The following is a 25,382-nucleotide window of genomic DNA, read 5'->3' as shown; positions in this document are numbered from 1 at the left end:
ATGTTCACGATGTGAAATTAAAATTGCAAATGTATTGAATCTATTTAAATTAATTCAGCCTCCCAAAAAAATCACCTGTACCATGCGACGAATCAAATTAATGACATTTTCTTCTTCACTTGGCAGTATAATGAAGGAGACTTGTTTTAAAACAGACTCAACAGAGATCACGTATCTTTTTCCATGTGTTGGTAAGACACAACATCGAAAGCAATATGGAATCGATATATCGAATTTTGGGGTGATCTCTTTAAAATAGCCTATCTGCTTCTGAATTTTCGTTTCCCAATAAAAAAAAATCTGAGTTATGTTGGGTTAGATAATAATTCCATAAGAGAAGTCTTGTTCACTGTCCAGACAACTGACGAGAAGGTAGGTAATGAATCGATATATGTACTATCGATAAAATAATTTTGTGCCATAGCTATATTTCCCCTACTCAATGAATCTTCGGCTCTACGTTCATTCATAAAGCTGAGTTTTTTTGCCTATCAAAAATGGGAAACCTGTTTTGTAAAGCCACCTAAGAAGATAAAAAGAGTAGTATCAAACCTATAAAAAAACTGATAAGATATTCCAAATTTTTCGGCCTATTGAGGTCAACTGTCTGAAGTTTTTGCCATTAATCATTTTTACACGACTTTGTACTTTCATCCAGTAAAACACATTGCATGGCCTATGGATCATGAATGGCACGAACTTCATCGATCACTCAAACTAAACGAGAAAAAAAAATTCGCCTCAAACAAAATCCATCATGTTCAATCAACTACTTGGAATGTAGCCGTTGGAAAGCAGAAAAAAATTGATGAATAAAAAAAAACGCCTCTAAACAAACATTGATGTAACAAATCTTCAAAAGAGGCGATGATTAGAGGTCTTTACTACTAATGTCTCGAGTAGTATAACAAAAAGTGTGATTCCCACAACAATTTGGTGCTCATTATAACCCGAATGGTGGTGCGCTCTCGTGGTTTCCTCTCTCATTTTTATGCGTCTAATTTTCGTTAATGACACTCATCAGTTGAGCGCTTGAATCTATGTGACTTTCTAGTATAGCAAAGTATGAGTTACACCCTGAAACCATCAAATGAACTGATTAATAAATAACAAGGTAAGTAGAAGAAGTTTCATAATGAAGGGCTTGGTCATTGTCTGATTTAAATCGAAACTGACACACTTTTTATTACTACGTTTCGATTTCCATGTAAGAAACTTAATTCAGGAGCAACCAATCTCTACGAAATAATTCAGTTAAGACGAGAAATGGAGTAAAAATCGATGGAAAATTAAAACACATTTTTGATGAAATCTTTTTTATAAAATTTATTAAAAATTTGCTCTTTTGGATTTCGTGCTCGATTTTTCACTATTATTCATAATTTGATTGCCTCATAATTTATGCATGTTTTGTTTATGATCAGTCAGTAAATGGTTGCGTGTGAATGTTTGATGGCAAATTTCGCATTTGTATGGTCTTTCGCCCGTATGGATTCGCGAGTGGCGTACCAAGTCACTTCTCTTCACAAATGCTTTCTTACACGTCGGTTGGTCACATTCGAAAGGCTTAAATGCAGCATGTGTTCTCACGTGCGTTTTGAGAGTGTATACTTTGGAGAAATTTCGAGTGGCGAGAAAAAAAAGATGATAAGGTAAAAAAGCTATTAAAAATATGAGAAATTTTTTCATCATAATACATAGAAAAATTATAATATAAAAAAAATAATTTATATTATATATGAAAAATATAATTTGAAATTTGTTTGTGTAATTTAATATACCTTTGGAGAATCTCTTTGGACAATATTTGCACTCATAGGGGAAGTCACCTGTGTGATATTGAATATGAATATTTAAAGCGTCTTTCCGTGCCAAAATTTTACCACAGATGTGACACTCAAAACGATTGGTTTTGTTATGGATCATCATATGGCTCTCCACAGAACGCTCAAGAAGAAATCTTTTCGAGCAGATGTCACACTTATACAATGTTTCACCAACATGTTCTTCTTTGATGTGAATTCGCACTTGATTTTTGGGGCCTTCAAATGGACATAAATAACATTCGTATAACTGGAACGAAGAAACTTCTTCTTGTGCAATATTTTCAACTATGGTGACTCGTCGATCCTTAGGCTTCTTTATGACTGATCCATTGACGTGGGCTTTTAAATGGCGATCCAATTGTGGCTTTAGCCGAAATTTCATTTCACAATTACTTTGGGAACATTTATGAGGCTTTTCGCCAGTATGGATCCGCTGGTGCAGTGTGAACGACGTATGGTTATTGTAAAATTTGAGGCACACAGAGCATTGAAATGGCTTTTGGTTTGTATGGATTCTCGAATGAGACTCAAGCCGTTGTGAAGTATCAAATTTTCGCCAACAAAATGTACATCCAAACGATTTTTCAGTTCTTCGATCGCTCGAATTGTCCTTTCCTGTTTGAGATTTTTTCAATTTACGATTTTCCATGGACCCCTTTTTTAATGGTGCTTTTTCGGAATTATTCTTTTCCAAGCTCTTCTCTTTCAACGGCTTTTCCTTTGTTTCACGCTTCTCTTTTGGTTGCTTTCTTTCTCTTTTCTGTAAATATTTACTGTCTTTGGTGTACGGATGTTCTAAATGCTTCACTTTCAAACTCGGTTCCTTCAACTTCCCTTCCTGTGAATGTCGCTCTTGGAGATGCCACTTAAGTAAACCGATGTTTCCTGTTTCACATCTGCATATGTAACACTCGTACGTTTTCTCCGATTTCGACTCATTTTCAACATTCGATTCTAAATTCGATGTGTACTTGGATTGTTCGTCCATCTTCGTCGTATCTTCCATGGTTGGTGAAGCGTAAATTTCATTTGGATCATAGAATACGGGCTCTTCTTTAATAATTTCATCGTAAATGATAACGTCCTCAATTCTATTGCAAGGATTAGGTTCTTCACTGTTATTCGATGGCTCAGGAAGACCCTGCAGGAAGATGCTCTCATCTACTTCGATTACGTCGACTTCTGACTTTATTTCCAATTTTATATTATCAACCTGAAATTGTTGAAATTCAACATCGCACGGTTCAGTTTTGATACTTTCAATGGGCACTTCCATTTTGCGTCACTGAAATAAGTAAATTTTTCTTAATCAATTCTATTTGCAAAATATGAATAAATAAATAGTGTTTAAAAAAATTAAAATAAATTACATTTTTCATACAAAAAAAAAACAACGCTAAATATGCGAGGGTCGCAAGAATTAAAATATAAATAAGTCAGCTGTTTATTTACGTTCACGAACTAATGGCATTTTTTGACAGTCAAGAATTCAGACAGTCAAGAACTGTCAAGAGACTAAACATTTTTGCTCTCTATTTTTGTATACGTATACATCAAACTTACTATACAAACCGCTTATTTCAAAGTACTAATTATATGAAATTTTTGAACTTTTTTCCTAATAAAACATAATGTGTTGTCAAAAAAACATGGACAATTATGATTTTTTTATTCATAGCCAATTTTTTTTATTACATTTCAATACATTTGAAAATTATCAAAATTTCACTCCGATTTCTTCTCCACAACATTTCGACGACAGCACCTGCGAAGCATCAACTGGAGTAAAAGGAGAACACATACAACAAATACTGAAAACTCACCAAGAATATCGAGCGATAAATACAAAAACCAAGACATATTCGTTGCATGTGATTTCAGATGAGCCACACCAGCAAATTGGCAAGCGTATTTAATCCAAAATATTGCCTCTTGCATCGGTGGAACTAAGTTGACTTTGAAAACGGATTACACTTCCAAGGCTCTGTGTAAATAAGACTTGTTCTGAATCACCTCTTGAAGAGAATCCATCAATGTTTGATTTGTAATATCGAAAAACGGAATATATTTCGCATATCCGGACATACTCGCGCATGGCATTTCTATATTAATCTCCGAAGAAGGCGGTTATCAATGATGGAACACCATTCCAAATTGATTCAACTGATCCAAAAACGCCGCCATGAGAAATGAACAAAATCACATTTTTATGAGCAAGAATTTTGTGGGAGCCAGGAACGAATGATAATAATAATAATATATATTCGGTGGAAGATCGCGCAGAGTTTCCTTTTCAAACTTCCAATAACTTTCAAAATTCAGTTGCCTAAAGCAGTCTAAAGGGACAAATAATAAGGGTTATGCATAGAAAATGGGAGATAAATTTGTTCTCTTACATAAAAACGCTTCCAGCTGTTCTTTTGGCAAACGTGAGCTCTTTACAAACTTTCCTAAGCGCCGTTGATATTGAGTTTGATATGCGATCCGCCGATGTTAATCAGTGAGTGTATACCAAAATCACTGAAATACGTTGTAGCAAATCATCAAGGGTTGGTAATGGCTCCAAGTCGGCAAAGTATTTCTTTGTCACTTCTGTTTGTCGAGGAAGATGACTGAATCGGCGAAGCATTTGATAGGGCTACATTGTATAGTCTCTCATAGAATGTTATATTGTCGCTAAAGGCGAGCATCGAATGGAGAACTTGCGAAAGTGGTGTAAAAAGCCCCATTTGTGCATCGAAAAAGTCCGATGTGCCGTAAGTGCCTATAAAATTCAATTCAATTCATTGAGATGATAAAATCTGAAGGTCAACGTGTGTCAATTACATACTAATTGTGACAATTGGTGCTTTGTACTTGTGTGCAAAAATCAGAAAACTGTCGTGAAAGAACTCCTCGTTGATGATTAATTCAAACTTTAGGTCACTTCGTTTCATGAACGTTGTCACTAGATAATGCGTAATCGGCTGACATACTGCAAAATTCACCATATTCGGATAAAGTAACAAATGGTGATTTCTCGGCTGTTTTAATTACCTCCTCTTGTGATTCTAATTCAGTGAAAAAAGCAGTTATAACACGTATTCTGATAATATTAGAATCGGATATGTTGAACAAATGGGCACTATAGTACCCATACTTACTGTATGACTCAAAGTCCAAAGGTGGATCAATCAAAATTTCGGTGTAGTTTGCTGGTTTGGGACCATTCCATTTGAAATTAGTGATTGTGGTCACCTCATGATGTCGATTCAACAACGCCTCAATAATTGTTTCCATCAGAATCCAATGACTCTTCCCATTGAAAGGAGTTAAAAATAAAATGTTGTAACCGTTCGCAAACGGTGACACAGCACAAATTAGTAACAATAACCGCAGTGTCTGAAAAATCATCAATCGATAATATTTTAAAAAAAACGACAAATTATCGTGAAAATAAAATAAAATTCTATTAAAATCCACTCACCATGTTATTACTGCATACAAAATCATTGTTTTGTTCGTATGCAGTTTTGAATTGATAGCAACAAATACAAGGTTCCCTTCCATTTAATTGCAAGCATTACAGAGCACTGCAGTCGAAGTCTTCTCTCTCTGTTGAATAAATTTGCTCTTTTTAGCAGAGCAATCACATACCGGCTTCAATACGGAAGAGAAATAAATATACGAATGGTGATACGAGCCATAACATACGATCAATATCAAACTTGTGTTTTTCTCTCCTTCTCCATACATCGATTCTCTCTTGTTTACATTCTCTTCGCATTGATATGCACATTATTTGGCAGAATTTTTCGTCTGAACATTCTCTGCACCGGCTTTTGTCGCACACATACACTAATGCTATATTTTGAACGAGACTGTTCAAGTGGCTGTATACCAATACATGTGGTTTACATACAGACGGTGAATTCTTACGACGTCATGGAAATGATTTCTTTGAATATTTTTTAGTTGTCGAATTGAAATTATGGTGTTAGTTTCTACGTATGCATGTTTGTATCATTTTCAATAGATTCAACGTAATATTTTTTTAAAAAAATTTCAAATAATTTAAATCAGCAAAAAATCCAAATAAATATGCTGAGTATAGATGAGACCCTGATTTTAAAAACGGTTCATTTTTTCGGTATCCAATACTAACTAAACTAAACTTTTTGAATTTTTTCCGTACAAAATTGTACGCTTGTAATCAAAAGAGCTATATATAAAAAATCGATCACAAATAGTATATTAATAGATATAATAATAAAAATATGATCCATTTATAAAATCAGGGTCTCATATGTAATGGCATTTTTTTAATGTCACTACCAAAGTAAAAACGACAACTTCATGCTGTTCTGTCAAAGACGGCACACAAAAGCGTTGTAGAATCACATGGTTGGTCATTCTCAACCAAATCGTTAGATGTGAAACTCCACTGTTGCTTAAATATTTCATTTTATTTCTTTGTCATTATTGTTGTGTTGAATATTTTTGGGAAAAAAATCGACGCTTTTGATTTGAAATATTGTCAAAGTGCAAAAATTCGTATTACTTGTAAAAGTATGATAAAACAAAAGTAAATGTTGTAAACGTCGTGTTGAAATCGGTAAGTTGCATTTTCTCGCATCTTAAAAGTGGTAAACAAAATTTGTGTTCAACTCGAAAATAGCTCACATGTTTTATTTTCTTGTCCCATAGCAAGATGAAACCATCTGAAACCATTCCATCTCCAGAACGGAGATCATCGAGACTGGCTACAAAAATGAAGAATACTCCACCGTCGATGCCGCTAGCTAAGAAAAGAAAGAAGAAATTGAAAACGGACTTTTTGTCACTGAACAACGATACACTGGACGAAATATGCGAATGGTTGCCGTTAAAATCTTTGGCTGCATTCGGAATGACGTGCAAACGAATCAATCAAGTAGCCAGTAATTATTTTCGTCGAAAACACCCGGCAAACTACGTCCTCCTCAGCTCATCGAATGGAAAAGTACAGTTACATCCGAAAGAGCAATACGTGCAGTGCTTTAGTGAACAATTTCATAACATTGTGTTCCATGGTGCTGAGAAAAACGTGCTCCAGTATGCAGCAACAACATTCAAGAAGATACCGTTACGACGAATCGGCTTTTTTGCTGCGGATTATTTAACCGAAGCACATGCGAAATGCATCGATGGAATCATCAAAAAAGCCGATATCATTGAGTTCACGCGTTGCTCATCAACCGGTGGACTCTATGAAATCCTAAAGCACTGTTCGAATATGAAGCATTTAGCGTTGAAATCTTTCACCGAATGCAAAACACACGGCCACAAACATGAGTGGATGTTACAACAATACCCAACGCTTAAACACTTGCATTGGGATTTGTGCGGTAAATTACCAGTCGAATTGATAAATTTCTTCAAGAACAACCCGAACGTGGATAGCTTCTACGGAACACAAGCAATTTTACCGTTCATTCGAGACCACAATATCATGTTGAAAACGTTGGTTGTGAAAGTGTCGGCAGATAGTACGGAGACCGTATTTGATCAATTGAGAGATCTTTGCGATCAGAATGCGGTTCAATCGTTGTTTTTGATGGGTGATCTAAAACAAGTGAACAGCAATCTACCAATGCTGAACAAACTGACCGGAATTTACGCCATAGATATGACAACGGCAACGATATTACAATCATTTTCGCATATAAAACTTATCAACACGACAATCACAGCATTGACGCAAGCCACACAACTAGCCCATGGATTAGTTAATCTGGAAGAAGCCTACTTGGATGTGACTTTCATCGATTCTATCATGCCATTTATTCGGTTCGCACCGAAACTCACCAAGATATTCATCAATAATACGGCTTCCATGAGGCCGGGTTCCAAATTGAGCCTTTCCAAATTGGAAAAGCAACGAAACAAACTTGCCAATGCCACAAAACTTACGGTTTACTTGAAAGAAGGAGCGTATTTAAAAATCAAAAATATGTCGATCGGCTCGAATTGCAGTACAGTGCAAATCAAACCGATTGAAGCACATATCACTAACAATGTATTCATACGCACCATTTTGGATATTTAGCACCAAATTTTATCATTCATTTTGTATTGCTTTCATTTGGCCATAGTTTAATCGTTCGGGATAAAATAAACACTTTTCATCAACTTGTTATGCAAAAATTGAAGATAAATAAATGTTCATTTCGTCTTTTCAACAGCAAAGGTTGTTTTTTTCTCTCAATATTTTCTGAACTTTAGCTAAGTATCGCTGACTTTGCAAAACAGGCACATTTATTTAATGAGATGTGGTTGACTTTCGCTGGACAAAAATAAACAAATGGGATGAATATTGCAAACAAGCAGTATTATGGCTACATAAAAACGAAACAAGGAGCAGTTCATACAGTGAAAACACCATGACTATTACATCTGATGAAATTACTCACATTACTCGACGTTTATATGTATTTTTGCAGTACAGACTTCTTAAAATAAGACATTAAAATAGATATCAATACAATTGTTTCTTAAATCATTCTTTTTCTCCTGCGGTGGAAATGGTTGTTTTTTATGGCTAAAGCAGATATTATTTTTGTCTAATTCATATATATGACTGGAATCACGTGTGTAGTACAATTTTACTTCTTCTCAAACTCAGATAGAGGTTTATCAAAAGTGTTCTGTTTCTCTGCTGAAAAGTGATGTTTATGTTTTTCAATATGATAATTTTCCACAAATACACATCGGTTGAGTATCATTTATCGTGAGCCCCATAAATAAATGCATTGAGTATCGTTTAAAAATGTTGTAATCTCAATATATGAAGAAAAAAAAATTCGACATTGAAATGAGTTCATTATTATTATCGACACTGAAAAAAAAACTGAAATGACGGGCTAAAATCACGGATGGCATTTGATAATATTGTTGTTTTTTTTCTCTCTTCACTTTGTGTATGTGCTTATGAATTAAATTTACTTGATATACAATAATAATTGATTTTGTGGCTAATTTTGTTGTTAACATTTAAAGCAGTCAAAGGATGAAACAATTATATTATAAAAAGACGCTATTGATTTGAGGCTATTTGAATTATTTTTTTTTATATATATTTATATATATACCCAATTAATTCCCTTATCTAATTTGGGGTTGATGGTGGTAAATTCATCGTGCTACACACCCATCCGGCAATGTCAACGTGCTCGTGCTCGTATTTCTTGATCCATGGATGTTCCTGCGAATGGGAGAAATTTTTGTTAATTCCGTCTGTCTTATTAGAATACCACAAATGGCAGAGCCACTGTTCCAAATAAAATAACGTATATATGGATAAGCAGCACATACCAAAAGCGTCTTGAGGTCGGCACGTTCATTTGGATCCTTCTTCAAGCATTTGTCAATGAAATCGGTAAATTCGGGGCTAAAACTTTTGTGTTCCAATCGTGGAGGCGGTTGATTGATGATGCATTCGAGCAGATCAAAAATGGCCATCATTTTCGGTTCGGGTGGCGGTTGATTCGAGTTTTCATTGAGTATTTGGTCTACTAATTTTGGATCTGGCGGTGGAATTGGATAAATGCCAAGGGCCATTTCGATAAGGGACAATCCCAATGACCAAATATCAGACTGCACCGAATAATGACCACCTTCCAATCGTTCCGGCTGCAATCATACAAAAACAATTCCACTAAATGATTCTGTTTACAACAGAGTGTGGTTTTCCCGCTTCCAATAGGCAACACTCTCTGGTTTACATCAAAGCAAATGCATGGTTAACTTACCGACATATAGCTTCTGGTGCCAACAAATGAATTTGCCATGGAATCAATCAACTGCCCGGACACACCGAAATCACAGATTTTGATTTCACCGCTGCTATTTACCAAAATGTTGCTTGGCTTGACGTCTCTATGCATAATGGCATGTTTATCACGTAAGTAGCTCAATCCTTTTAGGACGGCCAATGTGATTTTGCCAAGGATTGGTTCGGGAATGCGTCCAGCACGCTTTAGAATCAAATCCAATGAGCCGCCATCCATGTATTCCATACATATGCTGATCTCGCCTGTGAAAAACCAAAACACACATAAATAAATGAATAAAATAAACAGAATCCAATGAAAGAAATCAATCCTACCATCGGTTTGGAAAGCACGATAGAAGCCAACAATATGCGGAAAATTACAGTCGTGTAATACTTTTAATTCTCGAATGATTTGTTTTTTAACGGGCGGTTTCAGTTCCAAGTGAATCATTTTTCGTGCCATAATCAACTGGGTGGGAATGTGACGCACTTTCATCACAACACCTCCATTGCCCGATCCAAGTTCACCGAGTTTTTCCAAATCTTCGTCACGAATTTCTCCCATCTGCTCTTTTTGGCTCAGAAATATTTTAATTCGATTCAATGCATGTTCATCGACATCAAGCTCTTCCAGGGTTTGTGTGATGGTATCAATGCTGCCCTTCGATTGATTTAGCAAGTTCGAACGACTGTCAAGCAAAGAAAAGTGATATGGTTCAATTATTGATGCAGGTGAACGGGTTTTTGGTTTGCCATTTTCAACTCACTCTGTACCAGATGGTGTCTTAAATGGTGGCGTTGGAACATTTGGTGGATTCGATGCATCCACCGAACCAGGTGGCAATGTTAGATTCAATTTATTCTTTGACATCTTGCTCATCTTGTTGATTCTTTTAATTTATTTATTTACGTCTCCACAAATGTCTCGATATAAACTCCAAGCACCAAATAAAATGTTTGAAGAAGACTCAATGACGAAGTACGTTTCCAATTGTGTCTTTTTGTACTAGTCTACTATACTGTCAACTATCCTTTTTTTTCTTTTCATTCACCAATGCCGAAAAGTTTATTTGGTCTTTTGTTTTACTGCAAATTTTCTTGTACCTACGAAGAATTTTTTTCGGTGTTTTCATGGTATCGATGTGTTTGTGTTAAGTTTGACATTCGTTGGTATCACTGAGCAACACTAGGAAACTGCTATAAAGTTCATCGTTAAGCTTGGTTTCCAGTTTGAAATGACAGAACTTCATTGTTACCGATTTCATGAAAATAATAATCGTCATGACACGATATTTTCTTCCAAAGTAGTAAAAGTGACGGAAATAATCATTTCAATTCCACAGTAATTGTCATCGTTCAATACATTTCTAACAATAAATCAAATCAATCGTACTGTCATTATCAACACAGTGAGCAATATATCAACAGTTTGAAAAAAATCATGCAAAACACATTTTTGAGTTCGTTCTGTTGGTACTCGTATATGTGCTGACTGTGTATTTAGCTATCAAGTTTACGTTTACATGAACTGTCATTGGTGCAATTTGTGATCGATTTGTTTTCATTCATTTTTTCACAACTAAATCATAAAACTAATTTATAATTTTTGAAAATATTTTAAAACCTGTTGTTCGTAAAAGCCAACATTTTAATTGATAAAAAATGCCAGTGAGTGAAATGACATAGATTTTAACAAAGAAAAATAGACCAACCGGGGTGTGTCATCGATGAATGATTCATTCCGAAAAAAGAGAAATTGAGATTGAAAAAAAAGATGAATAAGAAATGGACTAATTTTTTGTTCTAAACTGTTTTTGATTTTCTTAGGCCTATCATTCGCAAATTCCCAAAGTGGACGATCATTTGTCCAGTTTCGCTTTACTGCCAATTCGTACACAGACTCGGGGCCCAGCACCAATTATCAATGGTGAAGATATCATCGATGAAACGATCTACTATTTTAAAGCGAACATTTTTTTCCGCACTTATGAAATCAAGGTGAGAGAACAAACCATTTTTCTCTTTGTCGATAGTCTCTCAGTTCAGTATAACTAATCGTCACTATATTTACAGAGTGGAATCGATCGTGTGATGATTTACATTACGTTGTACATTACGGAATGTTTGAAAAAGCTTCAAAAATGCGCCAACAAGAGCCAGGCTCAACAGGAACTGTATTCGTTAGCTATCAGTCGCTTTGATATTCCAGGAGACGCAGGATTCCCACTTAATTCGGTTTATCCAAAACCGTCTTCAGCAAACGAGGCTGGTACGTAGTAGTAAATCTATTAATTTTGCAACAATCAAAGTAACCACTTGATTTTATTTTTCAGACTTGTTGCGTCAATATTTGACACAAATCCGACAAGAGACTGGAAACCGGTTGATTGAAAAAGTGTTCAACACGCCCGATGGCAAGCCGAGTAAATGGTGGACCTGTTTCGCCAAGAAGAGATTCATGGAACACTCATTGGGTGGATTTGGTCAATAAATGCAAATAATCTGCTGCATAATGAATATATGATAAAATGATTATGTCAAAGAAATAAAAAACCTCACAAATTTTAGCATTTAAGACGTTTAATAAGAAAATCATCAATAAAATTCGAAATTCATAACTAATTCACATTCTTATTTTGTTCGTATTGAAGTTTTGACATTTTCAAAATGAGGTTATGTACAATATTTTCTTTCATTAGAGCTGTCAATGTTGAGGAAAGACATCGTGTGTATGGAAGTTTCTAAATTTCCCCTAAATATTTCAAGAAAATTGTATTTTTTGCACAGCAATTTTCATTATTTTTTTTATTTTATTAAACACACTATTATTTGATAAATTTTGTATTTTGCTTGTTCAATTTAGTATGATAAATGACTCAAATATAAAGGAAGATTCGTTTACGCTGGTTACATCACAACGCAGAAAGACGAAAAAGCATACGAATAAACGATTGGAAACAAATCCGATATTCAAACCAAGTGAAGAAGATTTTGTTGATGAGGAAGCAGTAATAAAGTATATTCTTGCTCAATATTTGTATAACAAGTTAGATTAAATAACATTGGTTATAATTTTAGGCGTATTTACGAGACACAAACCGACCTACGATTGTCAACATACTACGAGAACGCTATTGCAAAACTTCGATCTGTATTGCATCGATTTGGAAGCAAAGGAAAGCAAATCGTTTGCATTGGAATTGGACATTTTAGCGAGTGTTCAATATCACGACATCAATTGGCATTCATTTTATCAGTTAAAGAACTCTTCGGATTCAATTCGATTGTATTTCACGAGCCAATTTTATCCAGGTCAGAAGTGAATATTCTAAAAACACTAAACTGTTCGGTAGCTGCGAACAACGTTGAGGGAAAAGTTGAAATAGAAGGAGTGACCTTGGTTTATGCGCCACATTGTCCAAAACAGTTGATAAACAATTTACTCTGGAAGAATTGGAACGTCGACGTACTGAAGCAGTTGATTTATATTGGAAATAGTTTTTCAAACTTGTTAAACTCTATACCAAGTCGATTTTTATCTGTCGATGCTGGATTTATCGTAAAACTTCAGCCAAATTGCGAAGAAATTGACTTGACAAACGATTTCAAGTTTACAGATATCTTCAACGATACTTCTGTACATCAATTTCCTACCATCGAAGCTGTGTCAAACGAGTTTTGGAGTCAGGAGACCGAAGAACCAGTATACGAATCAGACAATTTGGAATTAATCACTACTGCTCTAGTTGAAAAGTTATCGATTTAAAATATGGCTGGCTCACAATTGTATCGATCACTATTGAATGAATTGCGCTTAAGCAGCCTGAGTGGTCGTTTGAACAAGGAATCGTTGGCTTTTAAGTACATCACCAATCAATTCCAGAAGCACCAAACAACCGACCAAACGCTCTGCAAAGCAAGAGAGGAGATGAAATTCCTTGGTGAAACCTATCTGTGCTATTTACGCAGTTTGAGAAAGTACGCCGAAATTCAAACGGTATACAAGGGGAAGGGCGAACGAAGTATCGAAGAAACGGCCGACATGGTTGGATTTAAATTACCACATGATCCAAAATAAAATACTAATTTAATCATGTTTAATTTGAAAATAAAGTAGTTGTGCACGAAAATCGCTTTTTCTTTTTTTCAAACAATTCTAGAATTTATTGATTTTCACCGTCTCAGAATAGAGGTTTTTCACATTTCCGTCCCTTTTTAGCGGTACAAATGATCGGCATAGATATTAGCAGCAATTTCTGATTCCCATTTATCTCCATTGCAAAGCAATTTTTCTTTATTGTATAGCAACTCTTCGTGGGTTTCTGTTGAAAATTCGAAGTTGGGTCCTTCAACGATAGCATCAACGGGACAAGCTTCCTAAAATTTGATGGATAACAACACATGTTTACACCGTTCGATCAAATTGAAAACGAAAACAGAACAAAAAACGAAATAATTCAGCGAACAAACCTGACAAAATCCGCAGTAAATACATTTTGTCATATCAATATCGTATCTTGTGGTTCTTCGGCTGCCATCAGATCGTTCTTCAGCTTCAATGGTTATGGCTTGAGCTGGACAAATAGCTTCACATAATTTACAGGCGATACAACGTTCTTCACCGCTGGGATATCTTCGAAGTGCATGTTCACCGCGGAACCGTGGGCTCAATGGACCCTTTTCGAATGGATAATTGATTGTTGCTGGTTCTTTGAAGAAATGGCCTAATGCAACGCCCATACCACGAATAAGCTCTGTCATAAAGATGGTTGAACTCGCACGTTCGGTCAAAGCCTCATAGCTCATGTCAGTTTCGACATTGTTTACGTAGATGTAACCCTCATCGGTTCGTCGTGGATCTGCCAATTCTTGATTGTCGCTCGGCTTTGATAGACCTGTTTCAGTAACGTATCCTCTAGATGCAATGGCAAATTGTGGCTTTACGAAACTCAATCCTGAAAATAAAATCCAATTTTATTCCGTTCAATTTGTATTTTTGCGTCGTTCAACACAAACTGATGACATAACATCGCTTAACCTTAAATCAAACAAAACTAACATGCACTTTGATCGATTGGATTTTTGGTTCTGTGCACATTCCACTGATTTTATTGATAAATTATAAGCCTTACCACTTCGAGCCACCGAGAATAATCGAATCGCCGACATTTTTTCGTCTCCAGAGATCGATTTTATTCTAAATTTTGTTCAATTTTTTCCCTACTTTTGCGAATGACTTTTAACGATGACTGATGAGAGAAAAAAACTCGTTCTGACAGTTCACATTTCCCCTGTTTACACGATGACAGTTCGTTGACAGTCGTTTATTTGAATGTTTACAGTAGTTTTTTTTCCGGAACATTGTGCAATGCACTTTCGACTTTGGAATAATAATTTTTCTAATACAATACTCTTATCTAAAGTTGTATTTTTAAATGGAAAAACAAAGTAGAATGGACCGAATATTCGTGGCTAAAATAAGAGATTTCCGATGAAAAATAAAACAATCGAACAATAACAACACAGTTGAAATCCACTGTTGCCAACTGTATAATGAACTGTTCATGCGAAAGAGACAGATGAAAAAAGGCACACAAACCAAGATAATAGCTACTCAATGGCGGCGGCATTTCTCACACAGTGCACCAAGCAACATTGTTTTCGTTTCGAATTTTGTTCATTTTCGATTTGTTTAGCATTCAATTTTGTTTCAGTTTCTTTCAATGTAATTGGTCGTGTAGCTATTTGTTGTTCAACATTTTGTGGATAAATCAAGGAAATCTTCGATAAAAAAAACTCCGAGTGGACTCGGAACCAAAATGAATGTTTACATGTAAAGCTATTTTGGATAGATAAATAGCCAAAAGAATTTCTATTTTTGAATTGTTCGTAATCAAGTGGTGTATATGTGAGAGGGAAAATGAGTGCAGCTACAGAAAAGCATGTAAAGAGTAACCTATTTAAGGATGTGAAATACTATGTGACCGGAACAATTGAACCAGAGGTAACATTTTGTTTAATTGAATAGCTACAAAAACAAATCGATAACACTTTGACGAGGGATTTTCGTTTTTCTTTTCTAAATATATATTCATCAGATTCAAAAGCTGCTGGAAAATGGAGGTGCTTCTTCGACAAAAATTATGTTCACCAATATCACACATTTGCTGTGCGGTGCGGGTTTCGATGAAAAAGAAATTGGTGAAGCGAATGATATTTATGATATTCCAAGTGTGACTGGTGAATGGGTGGAGGCATGTGTTCGACTTGGCCGTTTGGTATGTCCAAAAATCTATCATCCAATTCCAAATGGTTTATTCACACCGATTGTTGCTGCTTTTACGGAACTGGGCATTAATGATCGTAAAAGACTATACGGACTGATCACTTTTCACGGCGGACGTGTCGAAAGATATTTCACACCAAAAACCACACACTTAGTTTGTGGCAGAGCGAACGGTGATGTTTATACCAAAGCAATGGAATTGAAATCGGACAAATTCTGCATTGTGTCCCCCGATTGGTTTTACGAGTGCCTAAACGAACAGAAATTGATCGATCCAAAACCATATCATCCGCGTCGACTGAAACCAGCCATTCAAAATGTTAAACACGACAATCGAAGTCTGGCAGAAATCATGGGAACGGAAGATGAAGAGAAGAAACCAGAACGTACAATAACAAAATCGGTGCGTGAATTATTTGCAAAACAAATGGATACCACGCTACAAATGACCACCAAAAGTATCGCCAATTCAACAACAAGTGCAACCAATTCAATTACTACTTCAAGCACACCATTGCCACCGATAATTGCCGAGGAGACCAGATCAAAACCATCGGAAACACATCAATCCAAACCAATCGACAATTTGCAGACTGCGCAAAGAAATACAATGAACCAATCAATGCCCAATCAACCGAACAAAATGGAACAATCTATTCGGGAAAAGATGGTATGTTTCTGAATCTAGTCGAATATTTTGTAGTTTTTTATTGATGTAAAAATATATTTTAGGAACAACAGCAACATCAGCAACAACAGCAACAACAACAGCAACTACAACAACAACAGCAGACCATGATTCAAGTGACAAAACCAATTACCCCATCGACACCAACGACTCCAGTTCATTCTCAGCTGTTGCAAAAGCAACTAGAACTACCACTCAAAATGGATAATTCAAATGTTCCAATGCAATCGACACAACAAAGTCATCCACAAATCCAACAATTCCAAGTGGCTCAGCCTCAAAAATCTCTTCAGAATGTGAGTATTCGATTGAATATCTCGATTACGTGTAAAATCAACGAAAAATTTGTCTATATTTTATTGAAATATTAGCAACAGCAACTACCAATTATGCAGACACAGCAGATGATGGGCCAAGTGAAAATCGATCAATCTAATCAATTAATGAACCAAAAACAAGCTATGACTTCAATGCCACTCCAGGGACTACAAAATGTGCAGCCTCATGTGCAAAATATTGCCACACAGCAACAAAATCAAATTCAAATCCAACCTATCCAACAGCAACAACCACAACAATCTCAATCCCAGCAGCAGCAACAACATCAGGCTAACCAAATGCAACAGATTGTTGATCAGAGCGGCCAAATACAGTTCATGAATGCTGGACCACCAGGAACACCGACCAATTTCAATTCGGTGCATCAAAACCAACAGCAAATGAAAGTCATTCACAACGTTCAACAACCACAAATGCAGGTAAGATATTCTCACAATCATTATCTCCACTATAGAGAATACTATTCACTATCATTCACCGAATACTGAATAGTGTTAGTTTCTAGCAATCTCTTTTCATTGCTTTTTTTAAAACTGTAATAACAAAAACTTCTGTGACTCCGATTTCAGCAACAAACGCAACAATTTATAGTTCAGTCTCCAGGGCCAAATAAAACGATGTTGAACCAAAATGTTGTGTTCATAAATCAGTCGGGACAACAGCAAATTATCACATCCAATCAGCAGCAGGGAAATAATGTCGGTGAGTGTGAGAAGAAAAAATAACTCCATACTACTGGATTGAGGCTAATTTATGCAATAACTCTATCACTTTATTTCCAGCTTTAATTCAACAGCAACAAAGAAATATGAATGCATCACAGCAGCCCATGGTAAGAGGATAATCCTCACTCTATACTGATCTTCAATCAGTATTATAAGAAAATCGCGTGATTTCAAAAAATAATAAAATTTCTGTGTATTGAAATGAATTTCAGCAAATACAAGGTCAACAAATTGTTATTCACTCGTCTGTACAGCAGCCACCTCAGAATCAAATATTACAATCGCCTCAGGTAATTCAACAAAATTATTTTATCAATTCGATTCGGAAAAATATAATAAATGAAATTGGATTTTTATTTAGCAACAAACACAATTTATTGTGCAAACATCTCCGAGTCAAGGTACTTCAATGATGAATCAGTCTCCAAATCAGCGTATGGTCAAAACGCCTACCGGAGCACCCGCAAGCTGGTATTTGCAACAACAGCAGCAGCAGCAAACACAGCAGCAACAACAAGCGATGGGCCAAAACGCTGATGTAACTCAGGTAAATTAACTCTACCAAAAATATAGATTGAGCTAGATTTCCACGATTTAATTGTCGTCATTTTGTGTAGAATGTTTCATCCCAACAAATGCAAAATATGCAACAAAAGTTGATCCAGCAATCACCGGGCGCAAATCAACAAGTAAGAACCAATGCAAAATGATATAATCGAAAGCAAATGATAAAATACTATCATATTTCAGATGGCATTTCCAAATATGCAAAACACTGAGCATCCAGAAGGTGTAATGGCTCAGCAGCATAACCAAACGATCATGATCACAGCGAGTCAGGCACAAGGACAACAACCATCACAAACTCCACCGATTCAACAAGTAATGATAGAGCATACATTTGAAAATAAAATTCGTATATAACACAAACATTCCTTTCGTTCAAAGGTCCAGGGAATGATGCAGAATCAAGGACTCATGCAAAAAATGCACGTTCAAAACCAGCAAATCGTTCTCACACCAAGTCAGTCTCCACAACACGGTAATATGCAAATGCAAATGCAATCGTTGTCTCCGCAACAGCAAAAGCCACCGCAACAAGGACAACAGGTGCCCGGACAACCGCAATTCATTAGAGCGGCTCGGTAAGTTTCAGATTTTATGATTATGCCCAATAAAAAATAATATTCTATCGAAATGGTTTTCTTCTTGGTGCTTCTAAAGAGCACAATGGCCTGGCAATCAACGAAGTCTACAGCGCCAACTGATCCACTTGGATGCTCATCAACATGCTCATCTACAAACACTTGAACCAGTTCAACGTGCTGAATATTTGGCCAAATTACAGAAACGAAACATTCTCTTACAGCAGCAGCAGCAGCAACAACAACAGCAAGGTTTGTCGATTTTTTTCATTATATGGGAATGATAAATGAATCTAATGAATGATATATTTTTTTCTACAGGGTTTATACAAGGCAATGCTGTTGGTGGTCAACTACGACCCCAACTTCCCGGTGTAATAGCACGACCCCAAATGCCTGGTACACCAATGCAATGGATACAGCAACAGGTAAACACCAATCTACTCCAATCAATATTTCACTGTAGCATGTGTTCAAATAGATATATTTCAATCATATACGACGCAAAACTGTCAAAGACTATGCCATTTGAAAGTTCGAGTTAATCCTTGTTCTATTTTTTTTTAATTGCCAATCAATACAAAAAAATGTTAATTGGAAGTAGCAAAAGTTTTGAAATGAATGCGATTAGCACATGATATTGATGTATACGAGATAGTAAGAAAATGTGCATTCAGTGATAATCAAGTGTATGTAGTACAGAGGGTGATACTTTGACGAATCACAGAAATCATAGAAAAAACTAATCATTTCTTCGAATCTATTTGAGCAACAGCAACAACAAAGACCGATGTTAGTGCGAAGTGCAGCGCCTGGTCTGAGTCCGATTTCCCAACAAACCATTGCTAGTCCTGGCGGCAATATTGCAGCACAACAATCTCCTGTTCCGCAGCAATACCATGATCCAAATACGCCTCCACAATTCCAACGCATGCAGGCCCAACAAGCTCCTGGACAAAAGCCGATGCCACAAGGAAACATGGTGGTACCCATTCAAAAACCATTCGCAGAAACTGCTGACCAGGTAGACAAACTTATATTCATTCATTTTGAAAGTATGCATTGCGCTAGAAATGGTATTAAAAAAGTTATTTTCCCTAAAAAACAAAAGCAACAACAGCAGCAGCAACAACCAAATCAAGGAATTGTGCAACAACAGCCGGGTGTTGACGGAACAACGACGCAGGTGCAAATGAACAAGACAAAAACTGCTTTGGCACACATGCTAAATAGTCGGCTCAGTAATACTGGAAATAATGGTGCCGGAATGCCAATGCAAGCAACCGATGCACAATCTATTGCAGACCATTCAGCGGCCGGAACGCTACGTATGATGACTGCACAGCTCAATTCACCCGTGCCACAACAACCATTTCAAGTGGATCCAAATGCTCCTACCCCTCAATTCAAGTGTATTCAAATTCAGCAAACACCTCCCGGACAAAAGCCGATGCCTCAAGGAAATATGATAGTTACAGCGCAGAAGCCATTCCCAGATGGGAATGTCGATCCGGTAATAATTCATATTTTTACGGTAAATAACAATCAAATTGAAAATTTTCATTGAACTTTACTTTGAATTACAGCAACAGCCACCAATTCAAGTGCCTGGAATGGTGCAACAGCCATCACCAGTGGACGGAACACCGCCACAAATTCCATTGAACAAAAGTAAACAAGTGATTCTACAGTCACCATCTGGTATGAAATCGCCTCCATTCAGTCCGAATCGTTCGTTGCCGCGACCACAGTTCTATGGTCATAATCCAAATCTGAAACTTCCAGCCGAAATGTTTTTGACGGGCTGTATTTTCTACATTGTGGAATATGACGAATCAAATCCGTCCGATATACCGGAATGGAAAAAACTCATTCAGCGGCATGGCGGTGACGTGGAAACCGTTTATTGTCCACGTGTAACACATGTTCTCTGTCGTACACAACGGCACGGTGTTGTCATGCAGGCCCTGCGTGATTCAAAGCGCTGTGTGACCGCATATTGGTTGAACGATACAATTCTACGGACTCAAGTTCAACCACCGTCCGAAGCGCTTCATCTTCCAATGCCCAGCACATTTGGTACACAACGACCCGCCACCAAGCACATCATCTCCGTATCTGGATTTGATGGTGATGAACGTTCACGTGTAAAACAAATGGTTGAAGAGTCGGGGGCATTGCTAACGCCATATTTCTCGCGGCACAATTCGGTTTTGATTTGTAAGAAGCCCGAAGGCAATAAATACAAACGAGCAAAGGATTGGAATATACCGGTGGTGAATTGCGTTTGGCTTAATGACATTTTGCAAGGGAACTTAAGCCATATGTCACAATATGAGCAACAAAAGTATCAACAGTACAGTCTCAATGAACCACTTCGAATCGATTACTCGCTGGTTGCACATTTGATGAGTAAGTTGACCTATTCGCTTTTAAAAAGAAAATCTCATGAATTCACTAACTATTCATTGACTAACTTCAATTTGGTTTTAGATGCGTGGAAATCACCAATCAACTTGACGACGGAATTGTTTGAACGGGTGAAACGGCTTCAGGACGAACCGGCATCAAATGAACCAAAACCGAAGAAAATTCGTAAATATGAACCGTTGGAAATTCTTCCCGATGAAATTGTGTGCAATGAAAAACCTGAACAAGTGCCTAAAATCGTTTTCTCCCAAGTTGACAATTTGGATGGACTTAAAAATGCTGTCACGTGAGTTGAATCGACCGTCAATATTTGCACTAAGTTATATGATTATGTGGATAATAGTTTGGTTTTCGTTTATATAGGACGCTTGGTGGCGAAATAGTGGAGCCCGATAAAGCAACACATCTCGTGCTAACACATTTAGTACGAACATATAAGCTAATGCTTGCACTGTGTTCAGTTGATCATATTGTCAGCAGCAAATGGATTGTGGATAGTGCAAAAGCGGGTAAATTCCTTCGACCTGACGAATACACTCTGAACGACGACCAGTTCCGCAAACTGTACAAGTGCGACATTCAAGAGGTGATCAAATCAACAACACGAAAAACTCTGTTTTCTGGTAAAACGTTTTTCATAACACCAAGTGTCCGACCCAAGCATAAAGATGTCGTAAAATTGATTGAGTTTTGTGATGGCAATGTGGAAACTAAACGTCGAACGGCCGTACAAATTTCCCAAACAAATAATCAACAGCCAGATAGCTACATCATATTGACATGCACGCAGGATCTCCATTTGGTACTTGACCTAATGAAGGTTGGCAAATCAAACCGTTTCATCTGTTCCACGGAACTCGTGCTCGCTGCTATAATGCACCAAAAAGTCGAGTTTGAACCTCACATCATAACGTATGATCGACAAAAACTTGACAAAGCTTTGAATTAATGCAGACTTCAGTGTCATTAAGCAATCATCAGAATTTCTAAATATTTGACTATCGTTTGGATGAAAAAGTATAAAAAAGCATTTAAAATGTCAAAATCAAAAAGGAACACAAGAAAACTAGGTTGCAGATCGTATTTTTGGAAGGAATTACAGTAAATTCAATTTAATATTAAAGAATCGGAAAATGCAGCAAATATTTTTTATAGAATTTGAAGAAGATCCTATATTTTTTGCGCCAATCACATATTCATAGAATTGTTCTCACTCGTTTTATTTTCTGTTCTGTCCGGTGTAAATAACACGTTTGTTCTTGGTATTTTACTCACAGCGTTTCAGAAAGGGAATTTAAAAAAAATATCGAAATCCCATTCAAAGTGGTTAAGATCTTTTTGTGAATTTCTAGTTATCAAATGTTATTCGATGTAGAATTCAATCTTATTTTCCAAATAAAGACCAAAACGAATGTGTGTATGTGCGCGCCACTCGAATTGGCTTACCGATAAGTTAGTTTTTTTTGTAAAGTGATTCTTATAGAAGAAAAATGAAAGAATAAAAAAATTCTATTTAAAAACCTCATACCGAATCTGGCATTTATCTTTATGATCGTTAATGGAATCTAACAATTGGTTTTTAAGCGCAAATATTGCAGAAGGATAAATGATTTGACAAATAAACTAGCGGACGATGACCTTGAAGAGCTCGATTAAATAGTACTTATAAATTTGGAACTAGCATAGCTATCAACAATATTTCCGGCAAATATGTCGAACACAAATATTCCACTGGCTAATAGCAGATTCTACAATTTTTATACGTAAAAATAATGAAGTTTGACCAAACTACAACGTTCTACATATGGAGTAAGCCTAAGAAGCGTTTTTACACTCGGAAACTAGTTTTCTGGAGGTTTTTGACATTTGGAGGTGGTCAATTTGATGTTTTGGCTTTCAAAATGTGAGATCGGTGGGGCGGTTACGCAATACGCATCCCTAATATTGTATTTGCCTGGAATGGGAACAAACGTGTGCACATATTCACAATCACAGATTTGATGATACATTGCCAAAGAAACTAAATTCTGAATCGTGAGTGGGATTTAAGTGGAAAATAATAATTTAGCGTTCGTTCTAATGAATTGATATACAACATTGTGCAATTCTACGTATTGAGTTGAAAATACCCTATACTGTAGTCAGTTCATCAAAATAGAAGAAATGGTCGCTGATTGCATTATCCTTCACTTGTATTTGAGACATCTGGGGTGAGGAATTGTGGTCGCATTTTAGTGTTTTTATCGGTAGGGGAGAGGTTTGTAAGTTGAACCACCCATGGTATTTCATATTTTGAAAGCGAAATATAATAAAATTCGGACAGTCGTCGCAATTAAGCAAATAAACTTTACTTTTGATGCCATTTCCGAGCGCAAATACCCTTCAGAAATAGCTCATACGAGCATAGTGTTGATGTGTTCGGGACCTCAAGTAGATCATTTATAACTATTCACCATGCGTTTTGGACATTCCAAAAATAAATTATAGCGCTTAAAAAAAGTGATATTTTTCCTATTGTTTTTCGAACTGTTTTTCCAAAAAACCAGATATTCTTTGTGATATTATTATGTTTCTGAATTCGTTATTGAATTTGTGAGAAATTACAATCGTTTGTTTTGAAATATTTAGACAAATTTAAAAACTCATCAGTCACATATACAGAGAATGCGTTGGGAAAAAGAAGAGGCGCGCGTGCAGAAGTGAGACCATAGAAACGAAACGAACGCGAAACGCGTGAGAGGGAGAGAGGAAGAGAGTCTCTAGGGGACACCGAATCTGTGTGTATATCATCGGGGGTGTGCAGGTGCACTCTGCATATCAGAAACACGGGGCCATAGGCCGGCCAATTTTGATGTTCGAAATCGTCGATAGTGTTTTTAACACTATGATGGTTTTTGGGGAATCCAGGGCCCCAAGCGAACTTCAAAGGTGAATAAAAGTACTAAACAGTGTATAAACCAACCGGATTTAAGTCTCATTGTATAGATTGAACATTTCTCTACACGAATGACATATACACATATGCATATGTGTGAGTATGTGTAAAATACAGCCTTCCGAAAAACATGTTACGCTGTTGTTCTTTGGGGATCACAGGGCCCCATGGCTATTTTATATTATAACTGGACTACGATAAGAGATATCGACTTAGTGTCTGTGGCAGTGTTGTAGAATAGTTTATGTACTACAACTTCGCCGTAGACATCAAGTCGTTATCTCTTATCAGTTACGCGAAAAGCCGCGAAACCCTTGAAAAACGCGAATTCATAGTTTCTCATTTTTCGCGAAACTGATAAGAGATAACGAGATGGTGTCTTTGGAAAATCTGTAGTTCTGGTCAAGTAATACAACTTCACTACAGACACCAAGTCGTTATCTTTTATCAGTTTTGAGAAAGAATGATAAGAAAAAATTCGCGTTTTTCACGGTTTTCGCGGCTTTTCGCGTAACTGATAAGAGATAACGACTTGGTGCTTGTTGCGAAGTTGTAGTACTTAAGCTACTTTACAACTTTGGTATAGACACCATCTCATTATCTCTTATCAGTTTTGCGGAATACGCGAGAAACCGCAGAAAACCGTGAAAAGGGCGAATGTTTTCTTATCATTTTTTCGCGTAACTGATAAGAGATAAGCAATATTTGTTGCAGCAAAATTATAGCAAACCTCGAGTATTACAACTTTGCCTCAGACACTATTTTGTTATCTCTTATCACAGTCCAGATTTCATATGAAGTACATATGGGGCTCTGGAGTCCCAAAAGAACAGAAATAGGTAAAAAGTGTGAAGAACCGTCAAAGTGTTAAGATAAGGAAGAGTTGCTATGAACGCCGGTTTGGTGAAGAATCAAAGGGAGGTTACGTTCAATACCACAAAACATTGAAAAGTGTCAAAATGCAACTGTATTTGCAGGGATAGTCCTGATCAAACGTCAAACCAACAACGCCGCACATTTTGACGGCAACGCTTCGGAACTGCATTGATGAGTGTATTGAACACGTAATAGCAGTACTTAAACAGTGAATATTTTCTTAATTATTCATTTCTTTATGCCCAGCGAAGCGGGCGGGGTCCAGCTAGTAATAATATAAATGAAAGACAGGAATATTTCATTTTAATTTTCATCCGAACTTTCGTCTGAAGTTTCATCA

At 36.5% G+C, this 25,382-nt stretch overlaps 9 protein-coding genes across 12 annotated transcripts; 5 read left to right on the top strand and 4 right to left on the bottom strand.

The window, feature by feature from the left end:
* Window positions 1–1,299: 1,299 nt before the first annotated feature.
* On the bottom strand, window positions 1,300–3,492 carry LOC129568495 (zinc finger protein 260-like). The gene is made up of 3 exons (XM_055446472.1): window positions 3,197–3,492; window positions 1,782–3,111; window positions 1,300–1,610 (listed from the first exon to the last, which is right to left on the bottom strand). The coding sequence occupies exons 2-3, from the start codon at window positions 3,100–3,102 to the stop codon at window positions 1,393–1,395; spliced, it is 1,539 nt and encodes a 512-aa protein (XP_055302447.1). The 5' UTR covers window positions 3,103–3,111; window positions 3,197–3,492; the 3' UTR covers window positions 1,300–1,392.
* A 5-nt stretch (window positions 3,493–3,497) lies between these two features.
* On the bottom strand, window positions 3,498–6,060 carry LOC129568578 (uncharacterized). The gene is made up of 5 exons (XM_055446632.1): window positions 5,293–6,060; window positions 4,970–5,207; window positions 4,753–4,876; window positions 4,356–4,438; window positions 3,498–4,115 (listed from the first exon to the last, which is right to left on the bottom strand). The coding sequence occupies exons 1-5, from the start codon at window positions 5,293–5,295 to the stop codon at window positions 3,934–3,936; spliced, it is 630 nt and encodes a 209-aa protein (XP_055302607.1). The 5' UTR covers window positions 5,296–6,060; the 3' UTR covers window positions 3,498–3,933.
* A 105-nt stretch (window positions 6,061–6,165) lies between these two features.
* Window positions 6,166–8,033, top strand: LOC129568498 (uncharacterized). The gene is made up of 2 exons (XM_055446475.1): window positions 6,166–6,420; window positions 6,513–8,033. Exon 2 carries the CDS (start codon window positions 6,517–6,519, stop codon window positions 7,891–7,893), a length of 1,377 nt encoding a protein of 458 aa, XP_055302450.1. The 5' UTR covers window positions 6,166–6,420; window positions 6,513–6,516; the 3' UTR covers window positions 7,894–8,033.
* A 201-nt stretch (window positions 8,034–8,234) lies between these two features.
* Window positions 8,235–10,746, bottom strand: LOC129568499 (dual specificity mitogen-activated protein kinase kinase dSOR1). Of its 2 annotated transcripts, XM_055446478.1 has the most exons (5): window positions 10,386–10,723; window positions 9,952–10,307; window positions 9,596–9,879; window positions 9,159–9,476; window positions 8,235–9,048 (listed from the first exon to the last, which is right to left on the bottom strand). In XM_055446478.1, the coding sequence occupies exons 1-5, from the start codon at window positions 10,496–10,498 to the stop codon at window positions 8,953–8,955; spliced, it is 1,167 nt and encodes a 388-aa protein (XP_055302453.1). In that variant the 5' UTR covers window positions 10,499–10,723; the 3' UTR covers window positions 8,235–8,952. The 2 variants fall into 2 exon arrangements, with proteins under 2 accessions (XP_055302453.1, XP_055302451.1); XM_055446476.1 differs by having other exon boundaries at window positions 8,235–9,476; window positions 10,386–10,746.
* Window positions 10,747–11,145: 399 nt separating this feature from the next.
* On the top strand, window positions 11,146–12,240 carry LOC129568504 (actin-related protein 2/3 complex subunit 3). Its single transcript, XM_055446484.1, has 4 exons — window positions 11,146–11,286; window positions 11,446–11,616; window positions 11,692–11,887; window positions 11,952–12,240. The coding sequence occupies exons 1-4, from the start codon at window positions 11,281–11,283 to the stop codon at window positions 12,107–12,109; spliced, it is 531 nt and encodes a 176-aa protein (XP_055302459.1). The 5' UTR covers window positions 11,146–11,280; the 3' UTR covers window positions 12,110–12,240.
* Window positions 12,241–12,270: 30 nt separating this feature from the next.
* Window positions 12,271–13,748, top strand: LOC129568501 (SRR1-like protein). Of its 2 annotated transcripts, none has more exons than XM_055446481.1 (3): window positions 12,271–12,347; window positions 12,482–12,634; window positions 12,697–13,748. In XM_055446481.1, exons 1-3 carry the CDS (start codon window positions 12,286–12,288, stop codon window positions 13,382–13,384), a joined length of 903 nt encoding a protein of 300 aa, XP_055302456.1. In that variant the 5' UTR covers window positions 12,271–12,285; the 3' UTR covers window positions 13,385–13,748. The 2 variants fall into 2 exon arrangements, with proteins under 2 accessions (XP_055302456.1, XP_055302455.1); XM_055446480.1 differs by having other exon boundaries at window positions 12,335–12,390; window positions 12,697–13,384.
* LOC129568507 (protein FMC1 homolog) lies at window positions 13,388–13,748 on the top strand. The gene has a single exon (XM_055446486.1). It carries the CDS (start codon window positions 13,388–13,390, stop codon window positions 13,694–13,696), a length of 309 nt encoding a protein of 102 aa, XP_055302461.1. The 3' UTR covers window positions 13,697–13,748.
* LOC129568503 (NADH-ubiquinone oxidoreductase subunit 8) lies at window positions 13,736–14,912 on the bottom strand. The gene is made up of 3 exons (XM_055446483.1): window positions 14,751–14,912; window positions 14,089–14,573; window positions 13,736–13,995 (listed from the first exon to the last, which is right to left on the bottom strand). Exons 1-3 carry the CDS (start codon window positions 14,785–14,787, stop codon window positions 13,834–13,836), a joined length of 684 nt encoding a protein of 227 aa, XP_055302458.1. The 5' UTR covers window positions 14,788–14,912; the 3' UTR covers window positions 13,736–13,833.
* A 4-nt stretch (window positions 14,913–14,916) lies between these two features.
* Window positions 14,917–22,756, top strand: LOC129568486 (PAX-interacting protein 1). 2 transcript variants are annotated; one of them, XM_055446435.1, is made up of 18 exons: window positions 14,917–15,622; window positions 15,717–16,574; window positions 16,637–16,888; window positions 16,964–17,350; window positions 17,501–17,633; window positions 17,714–17,763; window positions 17,869–17,946; window positions 18,018–18,203; window positions 18,274–18,345; window positions 18,407–18,538; window positions 18,605–18,801; window positions 18,881–19,053; window positions 19,123–19,229; window positions 19,577–19,825; window positions 19,913–20,314; window positions 20,388–21,213; window positions 21,295–21,517; window positions 21,595–22,756. In XM_055446435.1, the coding sequence occupies exons 1-18, from the start codon at window positions 15,539–15,541 to the stop codon at window positions 22,178–22,180; spliced, it is 4,995 nt and encodes a 1,664-aa protein (XP_055302410.1). In that variant the 5' UTR covers window positions 14,917–15,538; the 3' UTR covers window positions 22,181–22,756. The 2 variants fall into 2 exon arrangements, with proteins under 2 accessions (XP_055302410.1, XP_055302411.1); XM_055446436.1 differs by having other exon boundaries at window positions 14,962–15,622; window positions 16,970–17,350.
* Window positions 22,757–25,382: the final 2,626 nt, after the last annotated feature.

Source organism: Sitodiplosis mosellana, unplaced genomic scaffold (genome assembly GCF_009176505.1).
Source record: "Sitodiplosis mosellana isolate CC-2019 unplaced genomic scaffold, AAFC_SMos_1.0 Smas_scaffold_20, whole genome shotgun sequence".
NCBI classification, from domain to species: Eukaryota; Metazoa; Arthropoda; class Insecta; order Diptera; family Cecidomyiidae; genus Sitodiplosis; species Sitodiplosis mosellana.
This window is presented reverse-complemented; position numbering and strand designations above follow the sequence as displayed.